Source organism: Crinia signifera, chromosome 3, assembly GCF_055691185.1.
Source record: "Crinia signifera chromosome 3, ASM5569118v1, whole genome shotgun sequence".
Taxonomy (NCBI): Eukaryota; Metazoa; Chordata; class Amphibia; order Anura; family Myobatrachidae; genus Crinia; species Crinia signifera.
The window spans coordinates 231,552,573-231,576,585 of NC_139219.1; the positions used below are offsets into that span (position 1 = coordinate 231,552,573).

At 44.3% G+C, this 24,013-nt stretch overlaps 1 protein-coding gene across 3 annotated transcripts; it reads right to left on the minus strand.

The window, feature by feature from the left end:
* Positions 1-5,159: 5,159 nt before the first annotated feature.
* Positions 5,160-21,373, minus strand: LOC146064291 (protein phosphatase inhibitor 2-like). 3 transcript variants are annotated; one of them, XM_083177586.1, is made up of 7 exons: positions 21,119-21,373; positions 16,375-16,482; positions 13,636-13,722; positions 12,215-12,306; positions 10,962-11,111; positions 9,992-10,040; positions 5,160-6,168 (listed from the first exon to the last, which is right to left on the minus strand). In XM_083177586.1, exons 1-7 carry the CDS (start codon positions 21,235-21,237, stop codon positions 6,159-6,161), a joined length of 615 nt encoding a protein of 204 aa, XP_083033712.1. In that variant the 5' UTR covers positions 21,238-21,373; the 3' UTR covers positions 5,160-6,158. The 3 variants fall into 3 exon arrangements, with proteins under 3 accessions (XP_083033712.1, XP_083033714.1, XP_083033713.1); XM_083177588.1 differs by lacking the exon at positions 9,992-10,040 and having other exon boundaries at positions 10,923-11,111; positions 21,119-21,371; XM_083177587.1 differs by lacking the exon at positions 9,992-10,040 and having other exon boundaries at positions 21,119-21,367.
* Positions 21,374-24,013: the final 2,640 nt, after the last annotated feature.

Consider the following 24,013-nt stretch of genomic DNA (forward strand, 5'->3'; position numbering starts at 1 on the left):
ACTTAATTCGACCCTTCAAAACATGGCTATTAAAAGGCAAAGCCTTAGCATCTGCAGGTACTACCCATCCTTTAGGACAGTACAACAGAGGCAGCGTAGTATTCGCTGTGGCCATCCTAAACAGCTGTTACAGCTGTGGGGTAACACCCAAATTCATAACACAGAGAGTTTCCAACTCACAGGCTATTAGACCCGGAGAGTTGTATGTTTTATATGGACAACATTTGGATGGCGTGTTTTGCTGGTGTACTAATGGTTTTTACTAAATTGATGCAAGTTTGCATGTTTTCCAAGCCTATTACATATGATGAATGCATTACATGTACAAATATCAACCTATTACATTTGGAACAGTCTGCTTCCTATTTAAATTAAGACACTCAGGCTTAAATATAAAGCCAATACATGCAGCAGGTTAATTCAATTTGTAAATATATAAAACCAAAATAATAAATACAAAAAAACTAGAGAGAGTCAATGTTTATGCTCAAGTATGATTATACTGAATATCACAGTAAATACAATTCTATAATGTTCAATCATGATACTTTATATTAGGGATGGGAATTCCTAATATAAAGTATCCCATTAGTACCCCATTATCCTATTGGTAACCTAGGACATATGGTTTCAATGTTTAATTTTTAACCCTGCAATGTTGAAGATCCTAGGTTTCCTCACTATCACTAGATTCTCCCCACCCCCCAAAGTTTTTCTCAATTTTCCATTTATTTTTTCTGTGTCACGGTGTGCTGCTTTCAATTCTTTGGGTAGCCAGCTGTCTTCCTCTCCTTGTTTTATATTCACTAATAACTTAAGACTGATACCAAACTGTAACACACACGGTCACTGACTGGGCTTCTGTGTGCTGCTGCTGCTGCTGGGGGTGGTGGCTGACAGAGAAAAATACTGGTCAGCCAATCGACAGCAGCACACAGAAAAAATACAATTTTGGGTCAATTTCAGTATACTTCACTGGAGTCTCCCACTTCCCCCATTTCGAAGATAACTTTCAAGTATTCTCCAGTCAGCTTTGATTCAATCTACTGTGAGGCCCATAATTCATCTACCTCAATAGTATACTCCTATATTGCAACAACAACAAAAAAGGTCCAGTTTCAACATACATATGTTCTGTGTTGCTCTGTATGCAGTTTTCATTATTTTTTACAATCAATTTAAAAATAGCGGAGTACGTTGCAATAAAGTTTTACTGGTTAATGCTTAGTTTTTTTCCTTTTAGTAACAAATTTGATTTAACACAAAACCTGTATCATATATTCAGTTTGTGTGTAAACTGTAAGCCTCCAACAATATAAACTTAATAGAAGGATGATTTATAATTTAGGAAGATTATTAGTGTATGGCTTTGGTAGCCATCTGTTTCACAGTACCAATGTTTAGGTCTAAACAATATTTTGTAACCAATGTTGAAAACATAATTTAACCAATGTTTTCTTTCTATGTCCCATCGCTACTTTATATCCAATACAGAAGTAAAACTCATGCAGGTCATCAGCAATATGCTAGTTGTTAGACTATGGCTTCAAGCATAGGTTATAATATAGTTTTTCCAAACACATTATAATGCAGTTTTTCAGCACAATTTATAGCTGTTGTTTTCCAGCATAATGCAGGTTGAGTATCCCTTATCCGAATATCTGTTATCCTAATTATTGCAAAAAAAGTTTCCAGAATGTACTTTTTTTTTTTTTTTTTGCTAAAAGCACCACTGGGGACATGATATGTGTGTATTCATGTGTTTGATGTGTTTATACATCTTAACACATTTTGTGTTCACACTTGGGTGATGTACTCAAGATAACTCATTGAAAGCAAAAAATATTCCAAAATAATCCATTATCCTAAATTGGTCAGGTCCTGAGCATTTTGGATAGGGTATACTCAACCTGTATATGACACCTTAAATATAGATGTGAAAGTGCAGTTTTTGGCAGCCCAGCAAGGATCATAAATTGTGGTACAAGGTTATTTTTTTTATTAAGGAACAATTGTTTATGATATAGCAAATAAGTAGATATAAAACTTGTACCCATAGCCTGTATGATTACCGACCATACATCACACACCGTATGATAGCTTGGCCGCGTTATTGCAGATTAGCGGTAATAGTATCTAGGCAATGGGTGTAGGAGAGCCGAAAGGAACTCTGGGCTGCTGCACTTGACTCAGAAACCGAGCAGGTAAGACCTTGTGGGTTGTTTGCTGACGTTTCATAGAATTCTGTCTCCACAGCAACTGGAGACTTTCACAAGAGTTGTATTTAGCTCACGACACAGTAGCCTTTTCACTCTTATTTAACACTGTAATATGCTTATATCTTAACAATAAAAGCTTGCTTATATATATATATATATATATATATATATATATATATACACAGTCTGTCAGAACAGCCCTCCTCAATACGATCAAATAGTAGGTGCCCTCCAAGGAAAACCCAGTAAAGGGGTCCAACAAACGAATCTGTAGTAGGCGGCACTCTGACGAATCAATAACTCAACGGGTCAGGTTTCTTTTGCAATATATATATATATATATATATATATATATATATATATATATATATATATATATATATATATATATATATATATATATATATATATATCTCCTATATATTTGGCTACATCTGTCACTCAAAGTGGGTGTCTGTGTCTATAACGCTCTGTTCCTGGACCTTCCTCTTAATGTGTGATTGCCTTCATCTGTGCTGAACACCTTTCTGAGAAATTAACCTGTTTAAAACAGGTGATGGCAATCATACATTAAGGGGAAGTCTAGAAACAGAGCATTGTGTCCCTCCTGGAGAGGGTCATGTTGGGAGGTATGTGACAGAGAACCAGCCCAGTGAGCCCACAGACAGTGCCAGACACCCACTGCCTTCCCATGTTGCCCAGCACTGCTACTCCACAGCCACCAGGTGAGCGCCCCCCTCCCGCGATTTGCGGCAAAACCTCCCCCCCCCCTCCCGCAATTCGCGGCAAAAACACCCGCTCCCCCGAGACCCCCCCTACCGCGATTCGCAGCAAAAACACCCCCGCTACCCCCCTCCCGTGGTTCGCTGCAAAAAGAACCCCCCCCACGACCCCTCCCGCAATTCGCGGCATAACCACCACCCCGCGACCCCCCCTCCCGCGAATCGCGGCAAACCCTCCCCCGTGACCCCCCCCCCCGATTCGCGGGAAAAACACCCCCACCGCGACCTCCCTCCCGCGATTCGCGGCAAAAAGAACCCCCCCACGACCCCCCCTTGCACGATTGGCGGCATCCCCCCTGCGACCCCCCTCCCGCGATTCGCGGCACCCCCCCCCCTAAATTCGCAGCAGCCCCAGGATTAAATGGCACATGCAAAACACTGACATGGCTATGGTCGACAATGAAAAAGGTTGACATGAGTTTTTGAAGATTTATTTTTATTTTTTTTAATTTTTTCATATTCATTGTCATGTGTCGACATGGACACCAATGAAGTGGCACACTTATGTCAACATTTACATGTGTTGACCTTTCTGTGTTAATTTTTTCTTGTGGCGATTCGCGTCACACCCCCCGCAACCCCCCCTCCCGCGATTCGCGGCACCCCCGTGACCCCCCACCTCCCGCAATTCGCGGCAACCCCCCACCGGAACCCCTGTGAACCCCGCCCTCCCGCGATTCGCGGCACCCACCCCCGCGACCCCCCCTCCCGCAATTCGCGGCACCCCCCCGTGATTCGCGGCAGCTCCAGAATTAAATTGCACATGGAAAACACTGACATGGCTATGGTCGACAATGAAAAAGGTTGACATGAGTTTTTGAAGTTTTTTTTGTCATTTTTTGAATATTTTCATATTCATTCTCATGTGTCGACATGGACACCAATGAAGTGCCACACTTATGTCAACATTTACATGTGTTGACCTTTCTGTGTTGATTTTTTTCTTGTGGCGATTCGCGTCACACCCCCCGCAACCCCCCCTCCGGCGATTCGCGGCACCCCCCCCGCGACCCCCCCCCCCTCCCGCAATTCGCGGCAACCCCCCACCGGAACCCCCATGAACCCCGCTCTCCCGCGATTCGCGGCACCCACCCCCCGCAACCGCCCCCCTCCCGCAAATCGCGGCACCCCCCGCGATTCGCGGCAGCCCCAGGATTAAATGGCACATGGAAAACACTGACATGGCTATGGTCGACAATGAAAAAGGTTGACATGAGTTTTTGAAGTTTTTTTTTTCATTTTTTGAATATTTTCATATTCATTCTCGTGTGTCGACATGGACACCAATGAAGTGCCACACTTATGTCAACATTTACATGTGTTGACCTTTCTGTGTTGATTTTTTCTTGTGGCAATTCGCGTCACACCCCCCCCACCCCCCCGCAACCCCCACTCCCGCAATTCACGGCACACACACACCCCCCCCGCGATTCTCGGCACCCCACCCCGTGACCCCCCCTCCCGTGATTCACGGCACACCCCCCGCGACCCCCCCTACCATGATTCGCCGCAACCCCCGCCCCCGTAACCCCCCTCCCGCGATTTGCGGCAACCCACCCCGTGACCCCCCTCCCGCGATTCTCTGCAATCCCTCCCGCGATTCGCAGCATCCACCCCCCCACAACCCCCCCTCCTGCAATTCGCGGCACCCTCCGCGACCCCCCTCCCGCGATTCGCGGACACCTAAGTTGCAATACAGGGCATCTTTCATACAATTCTAACCATATTTCTCATATACAAACGTTCACAAATTAAGGGGGCGCAGCCCCTTACGACGGTGTGAAGAGCGCCCGTAGGGCGCGATGAATCACCTAGTATATATATATATATATATATATATATATTTTTTTTTTTTTTTCATTCATGATGTTTGAGCATAAAAATGTATCTATTTTTTATTCTTTTACTGTGGGTTAATATATTTGCTGAGTTAAGTAAAATATGTATCAACATTTGAGTGTCTTAATTGACTTCTATGGTTACTTTTTTAGATTCCTAAAGAACTGTGAAGTACTTGCAAGATTCTGTTTGTTTTAAATATTGGAAGCCTAGCAATCTTCCCTTTCTTACTTGCTGCTGGACCAACCTCACAGGAAACATTCCTTGCGAGTGTTGTGTACCACTGTTACCTGCATTACATAGGCCACACTATACCATAAAACCTGAATTACTTATTTATTTCAGGGTACACTGTACATATATCTTGTCACTCAAAACAATTTGAAAGTAAAATCAGTGCAACTTATTAACTCCGTTTTCGTTCATCTTTGATAATACATTTATTCAAAATCTAACGTGATAAAGTCATTGTAATAACGTACGCTATCCACAGCTGATAGTTTTTAATTTCTACAACAGTTATGGACTGTGGAAACCAAAAAGAATACATGAGCAGTCAATGACATGGAGTCTCTAGCACATTTCCATGGATTATGCTGTACACATAGAGGTCTTCCAATATGCCACCTCTGCAGCAGCAGATACAGAAAATACTTTTTTGTTGCAAAGACTTGCTGGAAGAATTTGCTTTACGGACCATCAAGACCCAAGTAGACCACTGTGACATAAGAAATGCTCATTTTCTTTAACCGCACAGCACTAATGTAATACAATCTTCTTACAAATTAAAATATATTTGCAGCAATGGCCACGATTGTCAGCTAAGGAGCATTAGAAGATCTAAAACCAGCTGATCACAATATCCGTTTTTGAAGGCCATAAAAATGGAGACCTTATTCTGTGCCCCGTTCCTGCCATTTTGTTTCCTTGCATAATAGGTCACATAATACATGAAGCTGACACTTTTCAAAACCTTCAACCAAAGTGTTAACAAGCAGAAGCCATATACAGGGTCTTAATGACTAACATATGGCATGTAATTAACTCTGTGTGTAACCCAATACCCGCATTTCTGCCAGCTCTGGAAACAGAATATGCCAGACAAGCTTGTAAATCATTAATCAGCATTGGCTTATTATTTAAGGATCCTCATGATAAAACATTGGCAACAGAAAAGAATCCTTGTATGTATGCTTCTCATTTTAGTCCATAGGTCTTGAGTTCAGTGCGTTTGCAGTGTTATGGCAATAAATAGACCGTTAGCAAGCAGTGCCATTACTGTCGCCTCTGCAGAACTTGTACATTACTCTGCAGGTGGTCAGGATGAGCTGTAGGGAGAAAAAAAAAAGAGATGATTATGGGTTTGGAAGAAGAAGCCTAAACGGATTGTAAAAAAGTTTTACTTTCAGCTTTTTCAATTAATTACATACTCAAGTGCAATAAATACCACATGAATACCTTTCCAAATGAATGTGGTTCCAATATAAAATTTTATTTTTGGCCATGTATAAAATAATTTCTCTCTAACACTGACCTGTCTCCCAGAAAACATAAGAATCAGAGGCATCATAAAGGTCACACAAAATTACAAAGTATATACAGTAGGATTTATAATTCATTTGCTCTACAATAACATATCTACAGTATAGTCCCTTTCATTTGCTTCATTTTTTGGGCAATTTATTTAGACTGACAAAAATGTGTCCACATACATATAATCTCCATACTCTACAAGACGCGTTACACATTAACAGGAGAACTCAATGAGACTTGGAAGTGAGATTGTCTATTCCTAGAATTTTTTTTTTTTCAGTTAAAAAAAGTCTTTGTTGTGAAATCATGTGTCTAGGATGCACAAGCAGAGATTGTGGATTAAAATGATGTGCGGCGTGCCTATATTGTGTGCAATACGCAAATTTACAGTTGTGTTTTCCAGTAAAAACACGAACATAGCATTTTGTATGCAGATACAGCTGCTCCTATATGCATTGTTTTGCAATAAGATGCCTTTTAACAGAAAAACAGTAGTACCCAATCATGCCACAGAATGGCGCAAGTAGAAGGGCTGTGTAATGCGCAAGAAGGCTAGATGTATTTGGACACATCTGTATACCATCCCACCAGTGACAAGGAAAAAACGAAGAATCAATCAATATACAAATCTCATAGGGAATATGCAGAACCTTGGAACACTTTTAAAAAGTTCCTAGTGAGCGAAACATGTCAGTGGCCCGACACCTGCTGTGGGAGATAGTTATGTATATTCAAGGAATTGGAACTCCACATGGGGCGCTAGTCAGATATATGTTAGTGTTGCACCATCTGCTAACTAGCACTAGAATCACTCAGCACGGTGCTCCAGCATGTGGATACATCAGGAGTACAGTCATTACTAAATTTCATCAGCCAGCGCCGGTGAGATCTTAAAGCAGTGTACTGTATAGCAGTCTAGCAGATAGCTAACAGCTAGGATTTATGGCGGGGTTCTAGTAACACTTTGCTGAATAATAATCCCCCCCGCTTTTGAAATCAAATATGAGTGATACTTACTCTGCGACATGTACATATGTGCTGCTTCGCTCACATCTCCAAGTGGAAACACAGAGCCAACATTCCTACTAATAATACTGAGTTATACATTGCACAAAAGTTTAGATTATAACAGTGGTAGCCAACTCCAGTCCTCGAGAGCTACCAACAGTTCACATTTTCTAGACCTCACAGGTGCACTCATTACTGACTGACACATTATAAATCATCCACAGGTGGAGCTAATAACTTTACTTGTGATTCTGTGAGGAGACATGGAAAACGTTAACTGTTGGTAGCTCTAGAGGACTGGAGTTGGCTACCACTGCTTTGGACTGAAGTATTGGTACTTGTTTCCTAGCATGGCACCCATCGCATTGTATACCATAAGACTAAATATAGTATGCGATGCAACGCAATGTTGTACAATAAAAAATTGTATGGCATACAATGCTATGGTATACGATTTTTTATTGTACAAACACCCAGATGGGTCCTTACAATGTTAAAATGCCCCCCCTACTATCAACGCCAACCCGAAGCATTGAGAGCGCAGCGAGCCCGCGAGGGGCAGCGGTACGCGTCCTCCGACCTTTTCATACCCCCACTTTCCACATCGGCGTGGAGTTGATTTTAGATAGTGTGGCGAACGCAGCGAGCCAGAAGCGTGACGAGCGCAGCAAGCCCCGCAAGGGGACACGGAATACATGTAAAGTAATACGCGTCCGCTCGCCACACTATCTGAAATCAACTCCACGCCGACGTGGATAGTGGGGGTATGAAAAGGTCGGAGGACGCGCACCACCGCCCCTCGCGGGCTCGCTGCGCTCGTCACACTTCGGGTTCGCGTTGATAGTGGGGGTGCATTTAACATTGTAAGCACCCATTAGGGTGCTTATACAATAAAAAAATCGTATTGGGGCTGCTTTTAACATTGTAAGCACCCATTAGGGTGCTTATACAATAAAAAAATCGTATTGCATGCGGCTATGTGGCATGCAATGCGATGCGATGGCATAAGATGCCATAAGATGAAAAAATTGGGCGCCGTGCTAGGAAACAAGTACCAAAGTATTTAGCAGATAATTGGATATATTAAGCTATAGTAGAGCAACATTAATAAACCTTAAGTTATAATAAAACATAGCCCTAATACTGTACATTCAGTAACACTGTTGAACAAAAGATCCATTCATTCAATTAGAATAGTTACTTGTTATCCACATAGAGATGAGTTGAGTTGTGGTACCTTTGACTCTTACTTGAGGCTTTTAACTAAAATTAACTCCTTGCTAGCAAATGTCAATTAGGAGCAGCTGAATTTTCAGTTACAGGCAGTAGATACTTTACCTCTCTTTGAAACATAGTTCCAGCTGTTACCTTAGGTATCTACAGTAAAAGAACCATGCTTTTCAAATTAAGTATCTTATTCAGTTTTGCAATGAACAACTCAATTGAAGGGTACTCTCTGTATCTTTTAGACTGGTAGAATGAACATCAGGTTCTTGCACATGGACACCGATTCTATTGGCCCCCATACATTAGGCCGACTTGTCCTAGGGACAAGTCGGACCCAAATTTACCTGCGAGCCGCCCGGCAGCTCACCGGGAGGCTCACATACAAATTGGCACTTGATGTGCCATTTTTTACATGGGATAAATCGCATGCGATTTATCCCATGTAAAAAAAAACCCGGGGAGCTGCAGGGCGGTGAGGAGTAGTGGGGGAGGGCAGCGGCAGTAGTGGGGGCGGGCAGCGGCGGTGGCCAGCGGTGGTGGGGGAGGGCGGCGGGTGCGGTGAGTGCTGCTGACCTGGCTGTGTACTTACACATAGCAGTAGCGGGGACGGGCAGCGCAGTGGCGGCTATTAGATTTTTAAAATACTTGTCAAATGACAGGCCGCTCTCTGATTGGCCGGAGAGCTCTCAGCCAATCAGAGAGCGGCCGGTCATTTGACAAGTATTTTAAAAATCTAATAGCCGCCACTGCGCTGCCCGTCCCCGCTGCTGCTATGTGTAAGTACACTGCCCGGCCAGGTCACTCGCCGGCGCTCAGGGACCCGCTGCCCGCCCCACTGCTCCCCCGATGTCTGCATGCATATGCCTGTCAGGTGGCAGGCATATGCATACGGGACCGTGCATCGGATCGGATCAGTTATCACACACCTACGATTTTGTGCCGATTTCACCCGAAATCGGATGAAATCGTCCCAAAATCGCATAGTGTATGGGGGCCTTATGTGCAGAGAAAGAGACCTCTATTCCCAAACACTTAAGTTGGCCATACATTATCTGTAATTATCGCAAGATCTGCAACTCCCAGCACACTGGTCATTAGCAGCATCTACAGATCTTACGTGCAGCACATAAGATCTGAGGATCCATCTCACCACCCATGGATCGTACCAAAACATCTCACAATTTGCACTCAAAACATAGATACCTATGGCTCTTCTCCTGTGGATGGAAAGTGTGAAAAAAGCCAAAGATCTGTATCCAGCAAACTTTAAGATGATTTTGAATATATACTCAAAACATTTTTGTTACAATATAGAACTCCACTCGCCTCAGCTATGAGACAGCATCCATGTCATAAACTGAACAAAATATATATTGTATGTACCTTGTGTAGAAATCAGAAGTGGAGGGAAAGGTTTCATATACTGCACTCTCTACAATGAATAGGAGATATACAACAATGAATAAAACGTCCATTTTAAAAGAGAAAATCATAATCCGTTCCTTCATTTTTCAATCTTGAGTGGAAAATCCACTCAGAAGAATTACGTCATAATTGTACTTCTGTAAGTCTGGATATAGATGGAATTTCAACCAACATATCATGAGTAGGATCAGTATCCATCCTAAATTATGACTCCACTTACATACATATGCACATAAAAGGCTTTTTTTTTTTTTATGGTCGACACTCATTTCATTAATTCAAAGTTGTCATTATTACACATTGGCTTCTTTTTTCCCCTATTATTTCCATCTATGGGCCTGATTCAGATTTGATTACAAATGCAAAATCTTTCTCAAATGGGCAAAACCATGTGCACTGCATTTGGGCCGATAGAACATGTGCAGAGAGACTTAGATATGGGGGAGCTATTTTGTTTCTGTGCAGGGTAAATACTGGCTGTTTTTACACTGCAATTTAGATTTCAGATTGAGCAAACCCCACCCAAATCTAACTCTCTCTGCACGTGTTACATCTGCCCCACCTGCAGTGCACATGGTTTTGTCCATTCGCAAAAGATTTTGCTTTTGCAATAAATTCTGAATCAGTCCCTATGTCCACATGTACATTGAGAGAACTAAAATTGTGACCTTTTTCTCCTCAGTGGATGTTCCATACACAAGACTGAAAAAACAAAGGAATGAATTAAAGTTTTCTTTAAAAACTAAGTTTTATTTTTTGTTGTATATGTCATTTATTGTAGTGAACGCCATATGAAAGACCTTTCACCTCCACCTGTTTTCTACATAGCACTTCGTGTTGGTGACACGGTTTTTGGAGGTTAAATATTTTACTCCGGCTGCTTTAGCACCTTATTCAGTTGTCCTCAGAAAAATCATCTATTATGTACCTTCTGTGTCCGTTATATCTTGCATCTCCTCATCTTCATCATCTTCATCTTCCCCAGCCAGCTCTTTTGCTATTAACTGCCTGGCCAGCTTGATATTCATGACCTCGTTGTAATGACATTTTCTTTTAATTTCAAATTCTTTTTTCTTTTCTAATAAAATGCATGAGAGAAAATAAATGTAAGTGTTTAGCCGTTCCCTTTTAGGCTGTCCCCAAAAGTTCCCCATGCTAACACTCTCATGCCTGGTTACCAAAACAGGATGCAGCTAACCCTTTCAGTGCCAACGTTGCTGTGAGCAATCCTCAAAATATCTGCTAAAAATGCCAATAAATAAATACAAATACGGCCAAGTCAATTCATTGAAGTTTTGTTAAATATTGCACCCAAATATGAACAGCCGCTGTGAGCGACGCTGCCATTTTTTACCGGATATTGTGAGGCTCTCACAGCAACAATGGCACTCAAAGGGTTTAATAAAAAGGTTTGCTTGGCAATTTTCACACCTATGTTGACAAATTCCCTTGGCATTCAAAGGGTTAAACATTTAAATGATTTTCTACTACAGGGTTAATCAAACATGAAGTCCTCCAGCTGTTGTGAAACTACACATCCCAGCATGCACAGCCAGGTTTACCATTAAGATATGTTAAAACTGTGGCAGGGCATGCAGGGATGTGTAGTTCTACAACAGCTGGAGGGAGGTATATTGAATACCCCTGTGGTCTACAACATCAATACAGATTACACAATCGCCTTTACCAATAATAAAAGAATTCCTGAGGTACAAGCTTTCACATTCCTTTTTTTCCAATTGCACACTGGCTCAAATCCCATTACCAATACATTTGCATACATTTTGTTTAGAAACATAAATGGTTAAATAAGGCGTCACACGTGAACTATAATAGTACTAACCAAAGTGCTAGCATTTTAGCAGCAAATTACCATAAATAAAGTTATACCTTTTATAGGCTTTTTCCCCCATGTATAAAAACAGCTGTTTTTCAAGAAGATAAAAAATGACCTACAAGATGAACTTCAACATTTCAGAGCATTCTCCATATAGCGGCCATTTTTGCAGCAACTATTGTGTGACATGTGACAGGAATACAATACCTCAAACACCAGAGAAGCACCTTTGGTCTTAACCATTTTAATGTTTGCAGCAGCTTTGTTCTGAACTCTACGGCTAAGAATATAAGTGTCACAATTATTATATATAAGCACCTAAATGACAAAATAATTGCTAGTACCTCTCTCCTCTGGTGTCAGCTCCTCATCTTCCTCTTCACTACTCTCTTCTTGAGTTAAGAATTTAGGATCCTTCCCTTCTGCTGCTTCTAACCTAAAAAGGCAAGCCAGACATTTACAAACTTCCAATTATAAATAGAACTACTGAATACTGTAGGTGTAAATTATTGTGTGTATTCATTCAACTGTGGTTCCATTAAAATGGATCACCGCAAGTTAAACAAAAACCAACTTTTTGATATCCAGTTAGAAAATTCATCCCATTCAAGGGATTAAATGGGAGTTAATGCAGCTCTTGGTACAAAGCCCAGCATGTGGATAAATAGGGAAAAATATTTTAAGGTACAAATGTTGGGACAGAACATCTGTCACACCATTTCCAAAGAATAATCATGCACTTGGAGGATTTTAAATAGCTCAAAATCAGGTTAATTTATGTGTGGAATGGATTTTAGTGCACTGTATAGATGAGAAAGTGTTTTTTGAACTTGTAGATGGGAGTTACAAAAAGTGTTTATTGATCACTATTTTTAAAACGTACTAAAAGCAATAATAAAAAAAAAATTAGATTACAAATGTTGTATATCCCAAAATATACAAGAGGTTTTAATTTGGGGAAAAATTACAACTTTTAACATCTATTAAGGACCATAACCTTTTCTTATGGCTACCAATTGCCTTCTATACTGTAGAATTACCACAATAGGCATTTTCTAATTGAAGACCGCAAATCACAGTAGTGTGCATGCTACAAAACAAAATATATATATATATATATATATATATATATATATATATATATATATATATATATATATATATATATATATATATATATATATATATATATATATATATATATATAGCCTCACTGAAAGTTTTCCTCCAGTAACATCTCAGCTTAACGTGTAATTGGATCAGCCCCATAGAACTGTAATAACTATTATCACAGTACAGTATAAATAGGTGTACAGCTAACCCTATGTTTCTATGTAACCCAACACAAATTCCTGACAAGAGAGAAAGTTTTGGCCTAAAGTGGGCTGAAATGTTAATGATCTTGACGGTGTTGAAAGTATTAAATTAAATATACAATTACATTTAATATTATAAATAAACATTAATTTCTAGACAATATGGCTCCCTTTCTTTATACACATTTTGGGCGGTGTTCAATTAACCCTAACACACTCAAAGCCAAACCCTCACAGCCCCAGAATGTTTTTTTTTTATTAAGGTCAATAAAGCCATAAAATGGGCCCAACGCTAGCAAAGTATTGCGGACCTGACGCATTGAGAGGGGCTGATTGGCATGACTGCAGCAATGATGTATGAAGATTCCTCTGTACTTAGAAACCCTGTATCATTGATCAAGGGACTGCTATAATAAATGAGCAATAATAACATGACCTGCCATTCTTACTTTTGAGCCAATAAATCTGCTGTTAGAGCTTCATTGGATTCTGAATCACTCATGGCCCCCTCGTCGTCATCATCATCCCCGATCATCCTATAGAAAGAAGAATTACGTATACACGAGACATTCTTTAGCTGCAAAGGGTTACAAGCAGTATTTAGGTATATAAACAATATGTTAAGATAAAACTTGATTTTAGATGTGGGGGGTATTTATTGTCGGGTCAGGACTGTCGGGCTGGCCGAACAGCCGTGACCCTGTCCCGTTTTCGGCCCGCTTGACGCTCATCTCGCAGGCGGGGGTCAATGTCCCGCCTGCCGACCGCCGCGAAGGGGGCGTGGCCACATGAAGTGACAAGCTGCGCCCGGGAGCTTGTCAATTCCCTGCTTGTGAAGTCAGGCTCATTCTGCCGATATCCCCTTTTCAATACTGTCGAGGAAGACCACATTGTATAGGGCCCCACAGCCATCTCCCCGCCGGGAATGGCTGCGGGAGATTGAATATCCCCTATGAATGAGAAGAAGAGAAAAGGAGTATATGGACAGACCTAATTTCCATGGACACTATGTACAGGTATGTTGTATTTATGTAAAACAAATGTAACTGACTGAAAAAGAGAAAATCCTTCAGTAAAGCATACAAGAAATTAATACAAAATGTTCTTTCATATCTGAACCCATACAGTAGAAGCAGACCTGAAAATCTGAATGGTCGCCATCTCACAGAAACATAGAATTCTACCCAAGAATACGCGCACACTTACACATTAAGGCTACATTTTTTTTTTTTTTTTAACATTTGTTTATTTGGGGGGGGGGGGGGGGGGTCAATTAACCTACAGATGTGTCCATTTACACCTACGGATGGAGCAGCTCTCATCCTGGCAGGGGATGGCGCTGGCGTCGCCAGCCGCCATAACCCGCCAACGCCATGGCGGTGGCGAGAAGGGGACGCACGCGCACGAGAGGCGCGCGCGTCCCCGTCCGACGGCGCTTCCATACGTTCCCCCAGGTCCCCGCCGGCGGTAACCCGGGGTCCCCACCGCCTGCCCACACCCCCCCCTAACCCTGTCTGTCTCCCTGAGGCAGAGACGGACAGGGTTTCCGTCGCGCTGGCGACGGAGACTGAGACGCGCGTCTCAGTATATTCGCTGGCGAGGCTGCTGGCGGGTCGCCAGAGGGGACGTCCTGGCGACCCGCCAGCAAGGATGAGACCTACTCCATCTGTAGCTTTTTTCGTTAACAGCCCCTTTAGTCGCTCCATGCCATGGAAGGACTTGGTGGTGCCGGCATATTTTTTGTGACTTTTCCGTTAAATAGTGTCTTCTTTACAAAATGTAGGGTGAATAGAATACCAATGTAGGAAAAACATAGTAACGTTCCATTTCTTACGCAGATACAGCTGCGGTCACACACTGAATATAGGCACGCCACATATCCTTTTAATCTAGAGGCTGCTTGTACTGTACATCCCATCAATAGAAAAAAGTCACACAATATGCTCAAAGTTCACGTGCTACAGTATGTAGAACACTATTTGTATCCCAGGGAGGATGTCGACACATCTTTACCAGTATATTTATGGATAGTGGCAAGAAATTGGACTATCCAACGCAAGCATGGAAAGAACATACAAACTCCACAGTTAAGGGCATTGCGGGAATTGAACTCAGTGCTATTACACCAACCATACAGCACTATAAACTAAATTTCTATTTATAAAATGAAACAGATGTGTAAAATCTATGAACAAACCCCTATAACATGTAGACATTTCTTAGCTATTATACAGTTTTTCATTTGTGCGATATCTCCTGTGTCAGAGACCAGGTTTTGGGAAGAGTAGCAGAAGCCAGGGCAGTCACCTTGCTCTTAGCTGCCCAAGCGATAGGCCAGGGGGTAGGCTATTATAGGGACCATTGGAGCCTTTCAGGAGTCTGTTATGCGGAGATTGCCTGTATGCTACTGCCTGTAATTATGATCGCATATGGACTAAGCCTGGTATGCTGTGACCTGCTGTTGAAAATAAACATCAAAGTCTTCATCTGAGTCCCAGTGTTTGTGCTCCTTGTCACACTCTATACCCCCCTCACTAATATTTTGCCCTTTTATCTGGGGACATCTTGCTTCCCCTTCTTTCCAAATGATCTACTCTTCCACTAGAGATTTCCTGCTAGAGATTCCCCTGCGCCTGTGCACGGCTGCGAATACGTTGGCAGCCATGCACACCGGGCGAAAACCATTTACCAGGCAGAAAATGACCGTGGGGAGATGAAGGCCACTAAAGACTTCAGCAGCCCTCCATCCAATGGTCGGGGCCACCTGCATTTGATGGGACACTCCCAGAATACAGCACCACCCCACAAACATATGCCGGCCAGTGATGGCAAACCATCGCTGACTTCGTTCACAGGGGGCCCCCCGCGCATGTGCGGTAGTACAATAATCGCTCGGGCTGCAGCTACAGCTTAGCAATCCGGTCTCAATCAGGCCCTCAGTCTCAATACCTATAGTAAAAGGTAGTTGCCCAACCTCTGCTTATCATTGTATGTATTGTGTCTCAAGCCTGAGTGCCGCCTATATTTGCCAGTCTGTGTTACTCCTTTTGGAAGGCACTGGACAAGTTAATTCTTGTAAAGTGATGCGAGTGCCAGTCCATGTATTAAACTCTATTATCTGAACAGGATGTTTTCTAAAATATATCTCACAGGAAAAGAAAGAAAATATAACAATACACAAATATTACCTGTGATAGGGCGTACTAGGTTCATCTATTTTCATTAATCCATAGTCTTTATCAGAAGGATGATACGTAGCAAGAATATTCATTTCATCCCACTTCTGTGACTTTTTACTAGAAAAAAGTCAAAGTCAGTAAAGTCAAACACTTCCTAAGTTCATATACTTTACACTGGAGTCACAGCAAATCAACAAAATGTACATCCTCACTTTGGGCTCTAGAATATTAGGTAGTAAAGTGGCTAAGCCAGAGTAAAGGAGTGGTTAGGGTCCCAGACAACAGACTTTGCATACATCTTGCACCTCAAGAGGATTAGAGAAGAAATGTCTGCTCTGCAGCTACCAGTAGGGATGGCCATCGTTGCCTTTGCCATCGATGGTTACCATAGATGGCAAAAGTGCAGTCGGCATCGATGGTGTATAAGTATGCAATGGATGACCATCAATGTTTTTACATATCGATGGTCATCCATTTGCTTTGATAGATTGGCCTGTGGGCGAATCAAAATACAGGGGCGGGGCTTCATGGGTGTTGGGGCTATGCTCCGTGTCCCGGCCCTTCGTGAAAAAATATAAAGAAAACTATTCAGTTAAGCCTGACATCGATGGTGGGAAACTATCTTGTTCCACATCGGCCATAAACCATCAATGATTTCTAATCATCGATGGTCGATGGCCATCCCTAGCTACCAGGCATCTAAACTGAGCAACAACTGAATTTCTCTGCTTTGAGCCCCCTAATGGTAGCAGCGTGGGAAAATAAGTGAATCAACCCTTAAAAGTCTTGTACTTATATATCCCTCATTCCTTATAATGATGCTATTAAACAGTTATTTTTCTGTATACCTTGACTTAAATTAAAATAATGCTCCATTAGCCATACAAATTTGATTACCATATATGACGTTTGGCAAAATAAATTTATGCTTTCAAAGTCAATTAAACTAATGGAACTCTGCCATGCTGGGGATTATGCAAACTAGACGCAGCGACAGAGCACATTGTCCAAAAATGGAAGTAGCAGAAGAACGTGCACATCGAATAACTCAGTCCAGAGTAAAATTTGCTCCTTACACAGAGCCTTCATACCATATAACTGACACCTGAGTAATAAGTGTTCCCTATACAGCACCGTTGTATAGCTAATGCCTGAGAATTAAGTGTTCCCTATATAGCCGACAACTGAGTAATAAGTGTTCACTATATAGCACCCTCATATAGCTGATACCTGAGTAATAAGTGGGGTATGGGTAAAAACTGCATTCCGGAGCTTGTAGTGTGCGGTCTGGGGGGTGCCTGTCGGGTGGTGTACTGTCCAGGGGTGATGCCTGTGACAGCTGTCATCAGGGAGAGAGTCGAATAAAGCCTCCCTGTATGGTCTGAGCATGTAGCAAATACCAGAATGTTCCGGACCACACAAGAAGGCTGTAATCTCCCCTTCCCCATGTCCTTGGTGAAAACTATCGCAGTTCAAGGGTCTTGTCCGGTTCTAGTTTTTACTTAGTCCCTAATAGTAATAAGTGTTCCCTATATAGCACCCTCATATATAGTGATCATGCTAGGCTTTTTTTTTTTTTTTAACAGGGAGCCGCACCCTGCCCGTTTTTATTACTGCTAAAGCCGCCCTGCCCTTTCACTGTGCGCCCTTCTGCCACCCCCCCAACTGTGTAAGTCCACTACAGTCTGCTGCTGAGAAACAGCTGACAGCTGCTCTCAGCAGAAGAGGTGAGTGGCCAGTCAGCGTGGCGGGGGACTGTATGTGGCTGGAACAGCGGACACGCTGCTGAACTCAGAGCAGCCTGTCAGCTAATTCAGCCACATACAGTCCCCTGTACCTACTCTGCTGAGAGTTGTGTCAGCACTTCCAGCACCCCCCCCCCCCCCCCCCAGGAAACAAGTCCAAAACACCCCCGCCCCCCTCCATGGGCAACCAGCATGAACCCACCTTGGGCAATCAGTGCAGAACGCCCCCCCTGGGCTACCAGCACAAAACACACACACTGGGGAAACAAGCCCAAAACACCCCTGCCCCCCTCTTTGGGCAAATAGCACAACACCCCCCCCCCCTCCCCCCCTGTGGAAGCCAGCATGCAAACACAACCCCCCATGCGGGGTAAGCAGAACTTATGTTGTATAATGTGAGCTAGGCATACCGGTGTGTGCCATAATGTCCGCTGGGCATACCGGTGTGTGCCATAATGTGCGCTGGGCATACCGGTGTGTGCCATAATGTGCGCTGGGCATACCGGTGTGTGCCATAGTGTGCGCTGGGCATACCGGTGTGTGCCATAGTGTGCGCTGGGCATACCAGTGTGTGCCATAGTGTGCGCTGGGCATACCAGTGTGTGCCATAGTGTGCGCTGGGCATACCAGTGTGTGCCATAGTGTGCGCTGGGCATACCAGTGTGTGCCATAGTGTGCGCTGGGCATACCAGTGTGTGCCATAGTGTGTATATATATATATATATATATATATATATATATATATATATATATATAATTGTGCAAAAACGCTGGCACTCAACTCCAGAAGGAAACTTTTTGCCCGGTGCCTTCAGTATAAGTACAGGCAATGCTGTCCCATGCAGATAATAGGAGAAGACTGCGTCACTCAGGACTGGTTCAATAACAAACAACTCATAGCCAGACAATGGTTAAGTTGACGTTTTAGCCCTCAGGCTTTTATCAAAACAGCTTACGCGACGGGCGGCGGTACGCGTCCTACGACCTTTTCATACCCCCACTATCCACGTAGGCGTGGAGTTGAGAATAGAAAGTGTGGCGAGCGCAGTGAGGGGACACGGATACCTTCACAGGTATACGCGTCCCCTTGCGGGCTTCACAGGTGTCCGCGTCCGCTCGCCACGCTTCGGGCTCGCCACACTTTCTGTTCTCAACTCCACGCCGACGTGGATAGTGGGGGTATGAAAAGGTCGTAGGACGCGTACCGCTGCGCTCGCCACGCTTCGTATATATATATATATTTTTTTTTTAAACATACATTTCTAATGTAAAATGTGCCCTACTCGGTGGTCAGCACCCTGCCCTAAAAAAAAAATCCTTGAGTGAACATGAATATAGCCAACGACTGAGTAATAAGTGTTACCTATATCGAACCCTCATATAGCTGATGCCTGAGTAATTAGTGTTCCCTATATAACACCCTCATATAGCTGACGCCTGAGTAATTAGTGTTCCCTATATAACACCCTCATATACAGTAGCTGACACCTGAGTAATAAGTGTTCCCTATATAGCACCCTCATATAGCTGATACCTGAGTAATAAGTGTTCCCGGTACTTGTGTACAATCACGGCTCCCACGATGTCCATCGCATAGCAAAAAATCGCATGCGATCGCATGCGATTTTTAACAGAAATGCATCCAAATGCATTGAAATTAGTATCAAACATGTTCAATGGCCCCCAAATGTCATTTTTGAGGCTGTACCACCCCCACTATCAACGCGAACCCGAAGCATGGCGAGCGCAGCGAGCCCGCGAGGGGCGGCGGTACGCGTCCTACGACCTTTTCATACCCCCACTATCCACGTCGGCGTGGAGTTGAGAATAGAAAGTGTGGCGAGCGCAGCGAGGGGACACGGATACCTTCACAGGTATACGCGTCCCCTCGCGGGCTTCACAGGTGTCCGCGTCCGCTCGCCACGCTTCGGGCTCGCCACACTTTCTGTTCTCAACTCCACGCCGACGTGGATAGTGGGGGTATGAAAAGGTCGTAGGACGCGTACCGCTGCGCTCGCCACGCTTCGGGTTCGCGTTGATAGTGGGGGTGGAACAGCCCCAAAAATGACATTTGGGGGCCATTGAACATGTTTGATACTAATTTCAATGCATTTGGATGCATGCGATGCGATCGCATGCGGTTTTTAAAAAAAAATGCTTAAAAGCTGCAAAAATCGCATGCCACTACATATGGCATGCGATGGGAGCCGTGAAAGTACACAAGTACCGTGTTCCCTATATAACACCCTCATATAGCTGACACCTGAGTAATAAGTGTTCCCTATATAGCACCCTCATATAGCTGATGCCTGAGTAATTAGTGTTCCCTATATAGCACCCTCATATAGCTGATGCCTGAGTAATTAGTGTTCCCTATAGAACACCCTCATATAGCTGATGCCTGAGTAATTAGTGTTCCCTATATAACACCCTCATATAGCTGATGCCTGAGTAATTATTAAAAGGTGCCCATACATGGTACAATTGAAAGGTGCGATGAGATGCGCTCTCCCACACACATCCCATCGCACAGGTCAAAAAGTATGTGCTTGGGTATTAAATCCTCCCTACAGTATATATAGCACCCTCATATAGTTAACGACTGAGCAATAAGTGCTCTCTAAGCTGTCTATATAGCTGGTGTCGGAGTAATAAGTCCACCCTCGTATAACAAGACTGGAAGGGCTGAGAAGTGCTCTCAGTGAAGGAAACACATAATGACGCACTTTGTGTAAGAGCTGTACATTATATAAATTTGCCCGGGTTAATACATTGCTCCACTACATTTTCTTGCTGCCATGCACAGCATCAGGGTGGGTCGTGCGGTGGTAAGACCTGCAGGCGTGCCCCACACAGGACAGTAACTTTGCCAGCTGCCTATAGCTATGACTGATTGCAGGCTAGAGCGCTGTCCACATGCAGCATGCTGGGAGTTGTAGTAGCCCAGTATCTGGAGTGCGCCGGGCTGCTCCCTCCCCAATACAAACATCCCCGGGTCCCGCTCGCACCTTGGGTCATCATCTCCGTCTTCCGCCAATATGGCCTTACTGACCACACAAACGTCTGCAGTCTCCGAGCCCCTGTTCTTCAGGATGCCTTTAATCGGCCTCTGTGTGTGCGCCTCCATCCTCCGCCCCGGAGTCGAGTGCCGGTGACACCCGGTGTACGCACAGCAAACACCTGCAGCCCGCCCACCCTGTCACCGCCAGCTACGTCAACGGTATGCGCGCCCGTCACGTCCGTTCTATCACGGGGGAAGCTAAGGAGCGGCGGACCAGGAACTTCCGAATCCTGCAGCACTGCGCCGTAGCCATGGGAACGATCACGTTACTGCCTATTGACTACAAATATTCATAGACACCGAAATATAAATCATATATGTATACTTTCCAATATGCATGGCATTGGCAGTAACCATCCTATTGGAAAGTATACATATATGATTTATATTTCTCCAAGTACATAACAGCTACATGATGTGTGGGTAAGGTGCAGTAAAAAAAAAATTGCTGCACTGTCCGTGGCATCAGGTCCAGTGTTCGGGTGTTCAGTGCAAACTTGCCTAATTTTGAAAACTAGTTTCAGGGAGACTTTAGAATAGATGCTAGCAGAATGCGCCACTGAGAGGGTGTGTCACGCTCTGCCCAAAGGGCGTGTCTTAATCCAACAATGGGCGTACCTATCACAGCTAAGGGGTGTGTCCTGCAGTGGCAGAAGAAACCACTATAGCAGGCATTCCCAACCACGGTTCTCAATGCACACTTTGGGCCGATAACCCGGTGAAATCGTCACAAAATCGCAGGTGTGTGACATCCGATGTGCGGTCCCATGCGCATCGGATTGGATCAGGGAGGTCAGACGGTCAGCACGTAACATCACGTCCGACCTCCCTGTATGCATATGCCTGTCTGCCTGACAGGCATATGCTTTCAGACTGATTGGGGGAGCAGTGGGATCAGCAGCGCTCATCAGGGAGATGCCGGAGCAGGCAGCGGGTCCTGACGCTTTAAATAGCTGGCGGCGCCGGCGAGTTCTGACTGGCCGAGCGGTGTGATCAGCAGTGCTGCGGGACGGGCAGTGCAGTGGCGGACTGGCGGGTATTCGATTTTTAAAATACCTGTCAAATGACTGGCCGTTTTCTGATTGGCTGAGAGCCGTTTGACATTTGACAGATATCCCCGCTGCTGATATCTGTGATCACACCGCCCGGCCAGGTCAGCACTTGCCGGCGCCGCCAGCTAGTTAAAGCGTCAGGACCCGCTGCCCGCTCCTGCGTTCCCCTGATGAGTATCACCGCCCGCTGCAGCTCCCCTTTACATTTATCACATGTGAATTGGCTCATCAAGTGCAAAATTGTATGTGAGCTGCCGGGCAACTCACAGGAGAATTGGGTCCGACTTCGGCCTAATGTATGGGGGCTCAGTGCAGGTTTTAGTGATATCCAGGCTTGAGCACAGGTGACTTAATTAGTACCTTTGTGATTCTGATTAAACCATCTGTGCTGAAGCCTGGATATCACTAAAACCTGCACTGTTGGTGTGCCTTGAGGACGGTGGTTGGGAATGCCTGCACTATAGGAATGGCCATCGATGGCATTTCTGCAACTGGCCATTGATAGTGCTAAACTATGCAATGGCTGATCATCGATATTTTTACATATCATATTTTTACATCATTTGTGTTTGATTGATTGGCCTGTGGGCCAATCAAAACACGGGGGTCGGGGCTTTGTGGGTGTCGGGGGCGGAGGTATGCTCCGTGTCCCAGCACTTTGAAAAAAAAAAAGCAAAACATCGTTTTGCTGTTCCATCGATGGAGGGAAACCATCTGGTTCTCCCCCATCGGTGACAATAGTATTCGACATCAGTCATGAACCATCGATGATTTAGAATCATCGATGGCCATCCCTACATGGAACACTGTGCCTGATTCAGATGTGGATTTTGCTGCCTGTGGCACTGCACTAAGTGTTTGAAAGCAAAATCTTCTGCTTCTCTTGTGTGTGTGTCAGGGGCAGATTAAGGTCTGTGGGGTCTCTGGACAACAAAAACTGTTGTGGCCGCCTCCTCTCACCCCCCCCCCCCCCCCCCCGAAACACTAACCGGACTAGTTATTCTCGCTGCCCATCAGAGTCGGAGCTGCTGCATGGGCACAGCCACTTCATGCTTCTGGGACACAGGGTGATCAGGCGGGAAGAGCGGGGTAGGTCACTCAGGAGACAGTGAGATGAGAGTAGGGCAGCGGGGAGATGTGGGGCTGGCAGGTGAGTGGAAGCACACGGCATCTATCCCCCAGCACTGCTGCAATGCTTCACACGCTGTGTGGGATGGGCAGTGGCGGGGTCCCTGCGGTAGATGGGAACCAATTCCCATCCGCGGCAGGGACCCCACAGTTGACTGTCCAGCCACCTGGAGTGTGGGGGCCCTGGGGCAACCTCCCCTAATCGCCACTTGGTGGATCCGCCACTGGTGTGTGTGTTTGTGTGTATGTGAGAGAGAGAGAGAGAGCGAGACAGAAGAAAAGAGAGGTGCATATGTCAGAAACTGAGAAGTGTTTGAGAGACACAGAGGAAGGAGGAAGAGGGAATGTTTGTGAGGGCCAGATGCACTAAGCTTAAAAAGTGATAAAATGGAGTGATAAAAAGACAGCCAATCAGCTCCTACCTGCCATGTCACAGACTGTGTTTGAAAAATGTCAGGTAGGAGCTGATTGGCTGGGTGTTTATCACTCTCCATTTGATCACTTTTGAAGCTTAGTACATCTGGCCCTGATGTACATCTCCATCTCCCAGGGAGGGAGATGGAGAGAGAGGCAGGAAAAGTGAAGGAAAATCGATCATGCGCCGATGTATCGATTCCCTCATATATTAATTACCTTATTTGACCTCAGTGTGAAGACCCCTT